General features: G+C 48.9%; 1 protein-coding gene across 10 annotated transcripts in view; it reads right to left on the reverse strand.

Moving 5' to 3' along the window:
- Nucleotides 1-12,818, reverse strand: part of LOC119285830 (GTPase HflX-like) — a 24,906-nt gene extending 12,088 nt beyond the window's left edge. For 5 of the 10 annotated variants that reach the window (XR_005139898.1, XR_005139899.1, XM_037565158.1 and 2 more), the window contains exons 1-2: nt 12,378-12,815; nt 12,017-12,159 (exon numbers count right to left, since the gene is read on the reverse strand). Coding sequence is in view for 8 of the 10 variants with exons in the window: in XM_037565158.1 (XP_037421055.1) it covers nt 12,017-12,159; nt 12,378-12,764 (530 nt within the window). In the remaining 2 variants the exon portion in view is untranslated. Of the gene's footprint in view, nt 1-12,016; nt 12,160-12,377 lie in introns of all 10 variants that reach the window. The other 5 variants (XM_037565156.1, XM_037565157.1, XM_037565160.1 and 2 more) reach the window with 5 other exon arrangements.
- Nucleotides 12,819-13,226: the final 408 nt, after the last annotated feature.

Raw genomic sequence — 13,226 nt, forward strand, 5'->3', positions numbered from 1 at the left:
GTCGCGCCCTTCGCCCTGGGACAGCTGGAGGCCGCCACCCGTCGCGCACCGGGGGAGCCGCCACAGCCCGTCGCCGCGGGACAGCCGGAGCCGCCGCGACCGTCTGCAGCCGCCCGCCATCCTCTCCCGCCTCCCGCTCATCCTCGCCCACCTTCCGCCGCCCGCCGGTCCTCTGCCGCCTCCGCCGCCCTCCTCCCGCCCATCCTCTTCTCCTCCGCCGCGAGCATGAGCAGTCGCCCGCCGGTCCTCCTCTGCTGCCCCAACAAGGTGGGAGAGCGCGAGCATCCCGCCGGCCTTCCTCTGCTGCCACTCGGAAAAACGCGAGCGCAGCCGGGTGGCGGTGTCCTCCTCTGCTGCCGACAACGACCTCATCTAGCCAGTAAGTTTTCTTTACATTGAATTGTGAATTGTTTGAACAGCATGCTTGTGGTTATGTTCCTTCCACACAAGACAATCTGATGCATACATGATCCTTCTGGTTATGATTATTTTAGTGCATAGATGATCCTTCCACACAGCGAACAAAATTAACCACCATTATTCTGGGACAATTGCCGCAGGTGAATTATCATGATCCAACGCCAATGCCACACCCAGCACTAAAAGGGTTAGAGTCTGGTTTATGAGTATTTAAGCTCAATCTGATTTATGAGTATTTAAGCTCTTTGTATGGTTCACAAATTGTTTGCTGTCACTCCAATTACCTTTTCAATGCTCTCAAAATTCTGCACATTCCTTGGGTGGCACGAAAATTACCACCCAGAAGATTCTGAGCTTTCTGATCTAAGATATTTAGGCAATCTCACTCACAATATTTTATATCTACTATTTTTGCCTCCTCCCTAAGAACACCTACTTTATTTATACAGGTTCAGACCATTCCCACTCATCACCATTCCCTGCATCTAAGGTCCATTTTGTCACAGTTTCAGATTTACTAAAACACTTAACAGTTTGATTTACTCAAACATTTATGAATTGAGCTTCTCAATATTACATGACAACTCCGCATGCCTACTCTTAAGATCCCTGTGTAGCATCGTTTTGTCATTGGACTGATTTAGGATTTAAGAATTAAGCTTCTCAATATTACATCACAGCTCCGCATACCTACTCTTAAGATCCCTATGTACCATTGTTTTGTCATTCTACTAATTTAGGATGTTCCCCAATACATGTCACAGATGAGGAATCATCGTCCGTCTGCGTTAGGATCAGCCGAGCGTTCCCCATTTAAAGATCTGAAGAATACGCCTACTCATGATACTTACATATGCTCTAGGAATATATACACAGTATGCATCACACTCTTATAGTGTTGATGTCCTCAATGGTGTCCAAAAATTTCTTTGTAGAATCAAATAAGCAATGAAATATATGAATAAGTTTACAATTTAGCTGTGTACCACAAAGAATTATGGAAACCCGATTTCAGGTGTTTTGGATATGTGTGTTCAGTTCCGTAGGCAATGGTTTACAACTGTGTGTTTTCAGATTTTTCAAATGAATTTAACCCTATGGCTAGAGCATCTTCAATGAAATGCAAACCTGTTCATTTGTCTTTACCATTAATAGTTGAATACTCCTGCTGGAATATTCAGGTCTGCTATTTAAGCTTTGTGTGCTATGTTTTGCTCTCACTGTACTTCAATAAGAATATATTATTCAAATTGTTCACCGCGATGTCCTATATTTCTATGCCTGCAGGTGTGACACCGGGAGAACAATTTCTAGATGCTAAATTGAAATGTATTGTAATATCCAGTGTCTTGCAATGTCACTCTTTCATTATTGAAGGTATGTGTTTCACAACGGAATAGAAAATCCTAAATTTTGTATGTGTGATTGTTCAACAACCACAACCTCTGCACCTCACTGTCAACCACACGCAAGCTTCCTCCTTGCTTTAGGTGAGAGCATTGATTTCATCGCCTTTTTAGCTTGCTCAGGTTGCAAGTTTGATAGGTTTCCCCAACCCAGGTTTGGAACCCCTTTGATTTTGGTTCCTTACTACAACTCTGTACACAATTTTGTTTCTTTGTCACAGTTTGATCGATCCATTCTTAGCTACAAATGCTTATCTACTACCCCTATAAAAGGAAGAGAGGGGGCAGATCCAAATAACCAGAACCGTTTATCTAGCCGATCCAAGGGTCTAAAACATCTCTGTGTTTAAGGCAACAAGCCACTGATCAACCGATCTAATCCCCGTACCGCTCGTCATCATCAAACTAACCGCACGCCACGCCTCAACAAAAATAGAAACTGCCTGCACGCCTTCTGCCCCCGCCGCCCGCCGCTCGCTGCTCCTCCTCTGCCAACGCTCCTTTTCTGCCAGACGAACGGCTGCGCACGGCCAACGTCCCGCCCACCGCTGCTTCCTCACAGATGCGAGCGGATCGCCGCCGCCGCCGGCTGCTCTCCTCTTCTGCCTCACGGATGTGAGCATGGATCGCCCCGCCGCTCCTTCGAATCTGCCACACGGACATGAGCGCGGGTCGGCTGCTGCCCCACAGATGCAAGAGCGGGCCGCCACCACCGCCACATTGGGGCCCTCGCCACCACGCGGGCGAACTTTGATCAGGTTTATTTTATCTTAACACCTAACATCAAGCCACCAGTTCGGTGTATCCTCATACTCTATATTTTTTGCAAGAACATGCAAGACGAGGAGCAGCGAAGGAAATCTGGTTCCATGAAACACCATGGATGGGCCTGCTTCATGTTCAGTTTCCAGTGCGGTGTACCTCATACTCATGTGATTTTCCTTTTCGTAAACCATTGCAAAGAGCTTCATATTCAGTTTTCTGTTTGCTGCTTGACTGCTTCAAGTGTGTACAGATTGCACATACCAAGTTTCCTCAACTGTTCACGGACTACGGGGTGTAGGTTTCAAGTGTGTACAGATTGCATGAATCAATTTTGACTTCCGAGAATTCTGAAGCCCGCTACTCAATTTGTAGTTGGCATTTTTTAATGGGTTGTTTGGTTTCTTGAAACAACTACTCTGAACTGAAGCATGCATTTCTAAAGATTGTTTCTGTAATTATTTTCTCGCTACAAATGTACTATCTCCTAGCTTTGCCACTTTGGAGACATTTCATTAAACCGGGCCTTAACCACCTACTATAATCGGAGAGATTTTCAGAAGACTTGCTGATGCATGATTACACTGCTAATTGCTACAGTAGTCACGCAGACGCAGCTTGGTGCATTCTTCTCTTCTTTCCCTTTATATTTTCTTCATCCTTGTGCTTGTAATAACTCAAGAGGTCACAAACTTTTGCAATCTGGAGGTATCACTTTCAGACTGGTACATATGCATGTAGCTGTTCATGAAGCATCATTTTACTAAAGTGTCCAATGTATGTTCTCTTATAATCCAGGTGCTTGATCAAGGCTGCGTATGAGCTTATTAACATCGATGGTGTGCTAAATGTGATCATAAGGAACCTGGAAAAGGAGTATGTCTCTTAATGGACATCTTTCTATTTTGCATTGAACTTTGATTAATTATTTTACTGTACATTTTCCAAAATTCAAGGATTGGCTTCTTACTCATTACAAATGGTTCCGGTCTTTATTCTTAGTTTTTACAGTTACATAAAGAACAATGTTCAAATTCACTGACCTGTGCATTGTGACAGTACTTCACTGTATGTTCATTATATATGCATGTAGCAATACTTCCTTTCAATCTATTCATTAGTTCGTAAGCTAGATCGTGTGCCAAGTTGCATTTACTGGACACTTGCTACTCTTTTCCTTGTGCAATTATTCAGTCCTGGTTATATTTTGTGGTATTTCTGAGTTGCATAAATGACTCGAAACATCGGGAGCTACTAAATCTTACCTGTACTGAATTTGTGCTTTTTTGTAATATCAAAATACGGTTCTCCTTCAAAGTATTATTTTTCCTTCTACTGAATATGCTTCTGGAAAAGGATCTCAACAGATCAACCAGAAGGAGAAGAGAGCAGCCAAAGAGAAGTTAAGAACAAGACACATGCTTCAGATTAACTCCTATTCCTGGACCTATATGCTTTTGATGATTGAATTAGATAAAACAAGTATATATTTCTAAAGATTAATGGATTCTAATCGTATGATTTTGACATGCAGCTAAGTTTTCCATATGTCTGACTATTGTGTTGCCGTGCAAATATGCAGAAGGATGGTCTACCTTTTTGGGACTTGGTTTTGTGAATCGATGTGTTATCTTGAGCAAATATCTTACTATTTGTACAATGTTATAATATGAACTTTTACTATTGATATATCATACTGTATGTCGAATGTGTCAATACATATATACTTGCGGCAACTACTAACTGAAATTTATTTTTCACCTACAAAAATATATAGAATCTTCGTCCATGTTTTCATGTCGATACCTGATTTACATGTCCATACAGTTGGGCTGTTCGAGCTAACACTGCAAGGCCTTACAGTGCATCAGGGGCATCTAATAAAGTTTTTAAGTTTGTGCCTAGAACTATTATATCCAGACAAGATACTTGCTTGCAGAACCATCAGAGCTGGACCTTCAAGGTAATTTTACATAATCAGCGGCTGGGCACCCACAATCATCCATGATTTGCGTCGAAGCGAGATAAGGTTTACTCATGTTCTTATAGTTTGTTTCTCTTTTCTGTTTTGCTTGGTTGATTTTCAGTTATAGAGAAGAGTTAGAGTTGGATGGAGTATCAAACAATGGAATCAAATCATGCATGGAATTGTAAGTCAACCATATAAGCATAGACATGTTTTCAGTTTTCCAATGTATAGTGGAAGTCATTTAAGTCGTTTGAAATATTAATAGAGAGTTTTTTCTATTGATGTTTGCTGTGAACGATGTGAATATATTCCCTTAAAAAAAATCATGTGAATATATTTGGATGGTTTCATCTTCAAATAAGATCTCTATCATAGCAACAATTTGGAATAAAAGATACTCCCTCTATAAACAAATATAAGACGTTTTAGATCACTAAAATTATATGTTCACACCTATACCAGTCTGAAAACTGAATAAGGATCAATTTTATTTTAGATAAACGTGCATTTGCACGTGTACGATTACTAGTGTATATTAGGAAGTATAGGATAGACTAGGATTTGTTCCTGCCTTGTCTTGTACTCCAAGTTGGTCATTGTACTCCTATATATATATATATACACAAGGCTTAAGCATGACATCCATCATATTTCGTAACAATCTCTCTCTCCCTTCTAACATGGTATCAGCCTAATCAATCCTAAACCCTAGCCGCCGCCGCTTCCACACCCGCACGCCGCCCCCGGGGCGGTCGACCTCCATGACCGCCGTGTCGAGGGCCGCGCCGCCCGTACCTAGGGTTCGTCCGCCGGTTGTGTTGACCGGCTGCCCAAGAGAGTCGTTTTCCCGAGCCCTTGCTTCGGGGTTTTTCTCTCTCTCCGGTCGCTTTGATCGGCGTTTACTTTTTGGTTTTCCGATCTTAGATCGGTTTGCGTCGCCCGCCGCCGTCGTCGACCCCCGCGCCTCTACTCCAACCTTGTGGCGCTAACACCGGCAGCCTTCAGCTGGAACGAGATGCGGCGTCTCAGGGACGCTTGAGGTCCGCGCGTTCGTCCGCATGATGTTCTCCGCCAGCCATCGTCATCCATCGATATCTTCATCATCCATCAAGAATGACTGCATCACAACATCCGAGGCCGGCTGGGCTGCACCCCAGCTGTGGCGGCCGCTCGCGGCGTGGCTGTTCTTTTGCTAGCCCGTCGTTGCATTAGCTCCTCACGGCGTGCATGAGTTGGTTGCTTGCACGTCCCGTGCATGTATGCTTGCATACCTAACACTCTTGTACAGTCGTGTGATGCATGTCCCCAATACCTCGTCGAGTTCGTTCACGTCTTCTTGATCTGGCTAGCCATGTCCGGTCTGATCAACCGCATGCGTGCAATTCCACTGGATCCGTGAAGATCATCACCGAGTTCAGCGCGCCTCTTCACCAATCGAGCAACAGGTTGCCGCTGCATCCTTCTGTCGGACTGCAGCGCCGCCGCCCCGTGGTTCTCCTCGCGGCTGCATCGACTCGCGCGTCGCCGTTGCGTCGCCTCTTCGGGGCGTAGTGCCGCGATACGCGGTCCCCGCCGCCGTCCCGAGGCCGTCCCCCGCGGTTGCACCGACCCGCACTCCGTCGCTGCACCGCCCCTTCCGGCTATAGCGCCGCGGCCCGCGGTCCCCGTGACCGCCCTGAGGTCTTTCGCCGTCGCCCGGACCTGCCCGCCGCTGTTGCGTAGCCCCTTCGGGCCGTAGCACCGCGGCCCATGGTCCACCGCCGTCCCCGCACGTCGACCTCTCGTGGTATGCGCCGCGCCGCCTCCCTTGGCGCGGGAACGCCGCCGTCCGCACCGGTCTTCGTCATGCTGTCAAGTTCCTCGCCTACTTCGAGCACCGCCGCCGCGCTACTAACCTAGCCGCCGCTGCTCTTCTTCGGCAGCCGCCGCTACCCCCTTAACCGCCGCCGCCCGTCCACCTCCTTCGTCTTCGTCCAAGCACCAGCCCGTCGCCAACGTTGCCGTCATCTACCCCACCACTTCGTCTACTCCAACCACCGTTGGTGACATCGGCCCCCATGCCGATTGGCGCCACAACCGTCGTCGAGTCTTCTTCTCTGCTGGCCCTCCGACTCCTCGACATGGCGTACGGCTCGTGCAGGTCCCTTGTCTACGCATGCCCGGTGCTGGCAACACCGATATGTGCATTCGTCCACGACGTGTCCCCGGGCCTGGCAAGCCTGGCGCGACGCTTCGTCAACTTCGTCTTCGTCCGTCTATGCATGCCCGGTGCTGGCAACACCGACGCGTGCCTTCGTCTATGACGTGTCCCCGGGTTTGGCAAACCCTGCGCGACGCCTCATCAACAACATCTTCTTCCCGGCGCACCACTACTCCGACACCACTGCGCCCATGACTAACTCACTCGGCGCCTCCTTGCACCCGCGGCTCCACGGCGGGGGGAGGGGGGCGGTATAGCCATGTCGTAAGGCACGAAGAACCCCAAGTATGGGTTGTGCTGCAGTGGGAACTGGTTGCCGCAGCTGCCCTGGTCACCACGCCCCCGTACGCGCCCACGGCCACGGTCACCACCGTCGCCTTGGCGGCTGTTGTAGCCGCGCCCGTGCTGCTGGCCTTGGTTGTGATCAGAGCCGCGGTCGCCGGAGCGGTCGCCACGGTCGTCGGGGTGCGGCGTGAGACCTCCAGCCGAAGATGAGCCACCGTGACCCAAGGAGCCGCTGGAGGGGCCATCGGTGTCGTGGACGGCGAGCACAATGGCGCTCTCCTTAGAGGCGCGCTGGGCCAGATACTCCTCCGCGAATTTGACTCACGAGAAGACTGTCTCGAACGGCGTGAGAGGCACGGTGTCACAGAGAATGACGCGGATGGTGTTGAGGCGCTTGTCGAGGCCGTGGAGAAACTGTGTGGTGAGGTCCACCTTCGTGACGACGTGATCGATGTCGGCAAGGCCGGCGATGAGCAGCTTCATGCGTCACGCGTACTCATCAACCGAGAGGTCCCCTTGCTAGAGGTTGCGGTACTGGTGATTGAGGGTCATGTATTGAGTGGCGCGATTTGCGAGAAAATAGTCTCGGATCCAGTGCCAGAGATCATAGGTTGTGGTGGCACCGGTCACATGGTCAACGATGGCATCAGCAAGGGTGGCATACATGGACAGGGCAACATGGGCATCGAGCTCACGGTATTGGGAGTCCGCGTTGGGTGGAGGGGGGTGCTCGATGAGGTAGGTGACGCCGTAGCGAACGAGAACCATGAGAAAGAAAGATTTCCATTTATGATAGTTGTGATCGGCAGGGTTCAAGAGAAACTTGAAGTGGGCGGTGATGTCGGCGTTGAAGATGAGGTGACGAGTAGTAGGGGCAGGAGGCGGTGGGGACGGCGCCGGCAAGGAGAATAGCGGCGCAAACTAAGAGGTGGTGGCGGCGGCAGTGGTACTAGGGTTGGAGGATTGGGTGCCGAAGATGAATGGGGGGGAAGAGCTGCCGGTGGTATTAGGGTTGGTGTCGGCGGGGGTGCTTGCGGCGGCGGAGAGAGAGCCAAGCGAGGTGGCGGAGCTAGTGGCCGAGGAAGAAGAGGAGTCTGTAGCCATGGCGAGAGGAGCGTGGAGTCTGATACCAAGTTGAATAACTGAATTGCACACCCTATTCGATTACAGAGGGTTGCCCCGAATAGATACATGAAGAGCGCCCGAGATTAGTGGCACGCAGGCCTGGGCGACGGGTGCGTGATACGTCTCCAACGTATCTATAATTTTTTTATTGTTCCATGCTACTATATTATCTATTTTGGATGTTTTATATGCATTAATATGCTATTTTATATTATTTTTGAGACTAACCTATTAACCTAGAGCCCAATGCGAGTTTCTGTTTTTTCCTTGTTTTTAGCTTCGCGGAGAAGGAATACCAAACGGAGTCCAAACGGAATAAAACCTTCGCAATGATTTTTCTTGAACCAGAAGACACCCAGAAGACTTGGAGATCAAGTCAGAAGAGCCACGAGGCGGCCACAAGGGTGGAGGGCGTGCCTAGGGGGGTAGGGCGCGCCCCCCTACCTTGTGGGCCCCTCAGTGACCCCCTGACCTAGCTCTGCCTCCTATATATTCACATATATTCCCAAACCACCAGAAGCATCCACGAAAACACTTTTCCACCGCCGCGACCTTCTGTTCCCGTGAGATCCCATCTTGGGGCCTTTTCAGGCATCCTGCCGGAGGGAGATACGATCACGTTCTACATCAACTCTATTGCCCTTCTGATGAAGCGTGAGTAGTTTCCTCAGATCTACGGGTCCATAGCTAGTAGCTAGATGACTTCTTTTCTCTCTTTGATTCTCAATACCATGTTTTCCTCGACGTTCTTGGAGATCTATCCGATGTAATCTTCTTTTGTGGTGTGTTTGTAGAGATCCGATGAAATTGTGGATTTATGATCAGCTTATCTATGAATATTATTTGAATCTTTTTTGAATTCTTTTTATGCATGATTTGATATCTTTGTAATTCTCTTCGAACTATCAGTTTAGTTTGGCCAACTAGATTGGTTTTTCTTGCAATGGGAGAAGTGCTTAGCTTTGGGTTCAATCTTGCGGTGTCCTCTCCCAGTGACAGTAGGGGCAGCGAGTCACGTATTGATGTGGAGCATCCTACGGTCATCCCCATGGACCTACCATCGTCTCACGAAGTGCCAAGAGGACCTATGACTCGAGCTAGAGCTAGAGCTCTCGAGACCGAGGTGACTTCTCTCCTTAGTGATATTGCATATGATCCCCTAGAGACATGGCTACTACCTAAATTCGAGATGTTGTGCATGATCAGGTACCAAGAGGACCCTCCCGAAGATGCACGTGAAGATGGACAAGCCGCCAAGTCCAAGGATGAAGAGGAACGTCGAAAGGAGAAGAAGGCAGCTCCACGACCCGAACATCCGGCCCCGAGCCCGGACATCCGGCCGCTGGAGACATCAACTACAGCAGCATTCCAGCCGCCAAGCATCTACAGGCCCCGGACATCCGGCCCGGCCCGGAAATCCGGCCCCAACGCCCGGATATCCGGACAAGCTGCATACACAGGACAGATGAAAAGCCCGTCAGCCCGGACATTCGGCTTCTCCCGAAAGCCCGGACATCCGGCCCGACGCCCGGACGTCCGGCCCCGTCTGTCTACGCACAGTAAAGGGCCGAGGCCCATGTACTCTTTCGCCCCTCCCCCCTAGACTATATATACTCTCCTCCTACCTACGTTTTAGGGTTAGCGTTGTGATACCTCATATTAGAGATAGAGCCTCGCTCATCGATATCGGATCTACTCCACGAGAGAGACCGCGGCCCCTCTACGGAGAAGATCCCCTTGGATTCAAGACCCCCTTTTGGGTGGCCCCCATCAAGACCTCCTTTGGAGAAGAACCGGTTACCGTGTATCGTCCCTTGTTGAGCGTGGATCTTGTATCTCCTTTTGTGTTCATGGATCTAGCACATGTGTGATCGTTCTTGTTGGTTTGAGTGATTCTCTCGTGTTTCACCTCGTGTTCTTCGTGTTCTTCGCGGGATCCGCTCCTTTCGTGAAAGATCGGCCATCTAGGGTTCCACCCTATATCATCTTGGTATCTAGAGCCACGTTGATCATGATTTCGGAGCCTCCCCGTTGTGTTTTCTAGCCTTGTTTTGTTGATTTTCTTCCTAATTCGAAAATTCCCCACAAAAATAGCCCCAATCTTTTTTTTGTGATTTGTTGGTGTGATGAAGTTTTGTTGGATTTGATCCGCGGATTTCATGTGTTGTAGGTAGATCTAGCTTTTCGTCATCTTTTCCCCAATTTCCATCCACAAATTTCCCCGAATTTTGCCTGGATTTGACCTCTCCATGCGAAGTTCACCAAGTTCGTCCACGGATCCAGAGCCCGGACATCCTGTCCGACAACCCAGACATCGACCACCCACGGACATCCGACCATCAAGCCGGGACATCCGGCCCCTGGCAGCATCACTTCCATCCACCGCCCGTTTCCCGTCCAATTTTGCCAAATTTTGTTCCGGTGCCCACATACACTTCCGGATACCACCACCTCTTCCGCATAGCACCGCCATATACTACATACACCACCATCGCTTACCACTACCAACTCCAACAATTTTGTCACGTTTGCTTTGAGAATTTGAGTTGCGGTTCCGTGTCCTATTGTGTTTCGGCTATTTAGGTACGGTTCGACATCAACATCACCGCCGCTCATCTTCGCCACGGACGCGTCATCGATAACGACCACTCGACCATTTTGACACCATACCGTAAGCAAGAAGCGGTAAACTCATCTTGGTATAGTGATACATCATTCTTGCCATTACATTGCTAGCCATCATAGCCTTACTCTTTCGCGTCGCTTACCCATCGAGACTAGCCTTTGAGTATTGCCGGCAATGTGACTTGTGCACATTAGTGATCATACTTCCCATAGCATACATATATCATTGGTGCATATCTTGGTATCATCTCTTGTGTCACAAGGTTGTCATGGGAAATACTTATCTCTACTTTGCTGCATCACCCTTTCCTCTTCAAGGAAAAAATCAACGCAAACTCAATAAGTAGCAGTTCGATCCTACAATCTAGGACTGTACGTGACACACTAGAAGTACATGCAATGTTACATATTAATTTTTCTATCTCTCTGTCCCTCCATGTATTCTTCCTCACGGTTCAACAACCGTAGCCATCTGTAATCCTACGAGACCCAAAGTCTCGATCTATCAATAAATACTGCGCGGGCACCCATGTATGGGTGTTGAGACGCTTCCACCAAATCCAACACTATAAAGTTGTGCAAGTTAGATATCTGAGCATGCTTGGCGCTTGCTGAAAGAATCCATTGCTACAGTTGTGTCTGATAATATGATTGTGCGACCTGCTTACCAGGTTTGGAACTCCTTTTAGTATTACTATAAGTCTTGTTATGTCTCAGTCGACTGAGGCTTCGTTAAGTCTCAGTCGATGCTATATCCATAAGATCTTACATTGAAATCCGTGCAAAAAAATAATTCAGTTTTTTCTTTTTCTCTCTTGCATGTTATTGTCATTTGACCGAGACTTGGTTAAATCTCAGTCGACTGAGACCTAGCCACATCCTATAATAACTATACTAATCATTCATCAATTTTATTTTTGCACATGAATCGTCAACAATGGACTCGGACTTGTCACGCCAAATATTCTCCGCATGTCCTCAAACACGATGTAGACAAGACAAAGCATGGTTCCTGGTTCCTACATTTGGGTGGCAAACGGAAGGATTTTTAGAAAGAAGAAAAAAAAAGGCCGTTTGGGGAGTTTTTTTTTTTTGAATGCCTTTATGGCAGGCCGTTTGGGGAGTAAATATAGCTACGTTGTGAATCAGTTACTCCGATATAGCAGGGTCCACCTCAACAACTCAATGAGAATCAGTTAGGAAATGAGGGGGTCAGGAGCTTACTTTTGATAGGTCGATCCGAGAACCATGAGCCCAGCAGTATCAGCTAACTGCTCAAGCTCCTTGAGCGATTCCTCTATGCTGAAGTTATCTCTTGCGGCCCTCTTGCACTCGACTCCAACTAGGTAGGTCTTCTCTTGAAATATCTGCAGCAAGCTTCCAGTTTCAGTCCTTGGACCACACCATAGATTCAAATAACAAATAGAGTTACTTTCTGGAATGTAAGAAAACAGGGCCATCTCCGGTGAATTCGGTAGCTGCATCTAATTGTCTCATCCTCAATTTCTCACAAGCATCAGCGATTCTTATTTGTGCGGGGGCAATTCATGATCCTAGAGCAGCTAAGCAATACGAAGTCGTCTACCTCTTTGCCGTTGATGAGCTTGAACCGGGCGCGCTCCGCCGTGGCATCCTCTTCCTCCTGCTGCTGTCGTCGCCTGCTCTTCGGCTGCTCCTGGGCCTCCGACGGGCCCACAATATCAGCCTGCCCATCTCTTCCCTCCCGTTCACCGCCGTCTTCTATCTCACCGACACCACTCTCATCCTCGACCTCGGTCTCCGCTGGTGCGGGGGTTGGTGTCTCTAGCAGCCGCTCGTGGAGGGCCCGGACCACCCCGCCGCGGCTATGGCGTGGCTGGGACCGGCGGTAGGAGGCGTGACTCTGACAGCGTGGGCTCGAGGCAGCGGTGGAGGTGGAAGGGAGGGGGGGAGAGGCAGCGGTGAAGGACAAGCAGAAGCAAGCGGCTCTCATGGCGTGACGAGAGGACGCTTCTCTCTAGCTCGTTCTAACGGCCCAGTGGATTGGGTGAGGAAGTTGCGTCCGGTGATAACGTGGACAATTCTCGGCCATTGGATTGGATGCCGCGGGGGACGGTGTACCGTCAAGTTTGACCAAGTCTTGGAAATGTGGCAAAAATCATTATTCACTACAGCTAAGTTGTGTTCCTCTGGTTTTCTTCGCCACGGGTTATACCAAAGTTTTAGGCAAAATTGTTTGCCATGCTTGGTTTTCAGACGGGGGCCAAGCGGATGATGCTTGGTTTTCGGATCGGGGCTGAGCGGATGACCGTCAAGGGGTGATTTTGGATTCTCTCCGATGAGTTTGAGGACAAAGTCGACCCCAACAGTAAGGTGGTTTGGTTCCTGGTTTGTGTTCTCCCTTTCTTTGGGCCTACGACTACCACGTTACGGGATACTTGGCCGAGGAGGTTGG

Source organism: Triticum dicoccoides, chromosome 4A (assembly GCF_002162155.2).
Source record: "Triticum dicoccoides isolate Atlit2015 ecotype Zavitan chromosome 4A, WEW_v2.0, whole genome shotgun sequence".
Classification (NCBI taxonomy): Eukaryota; Viridiplantae; Streptophyta; class Magnoliopsida; order Poales; family Poaceae; genus Triticum; species Triticum dicoccoides.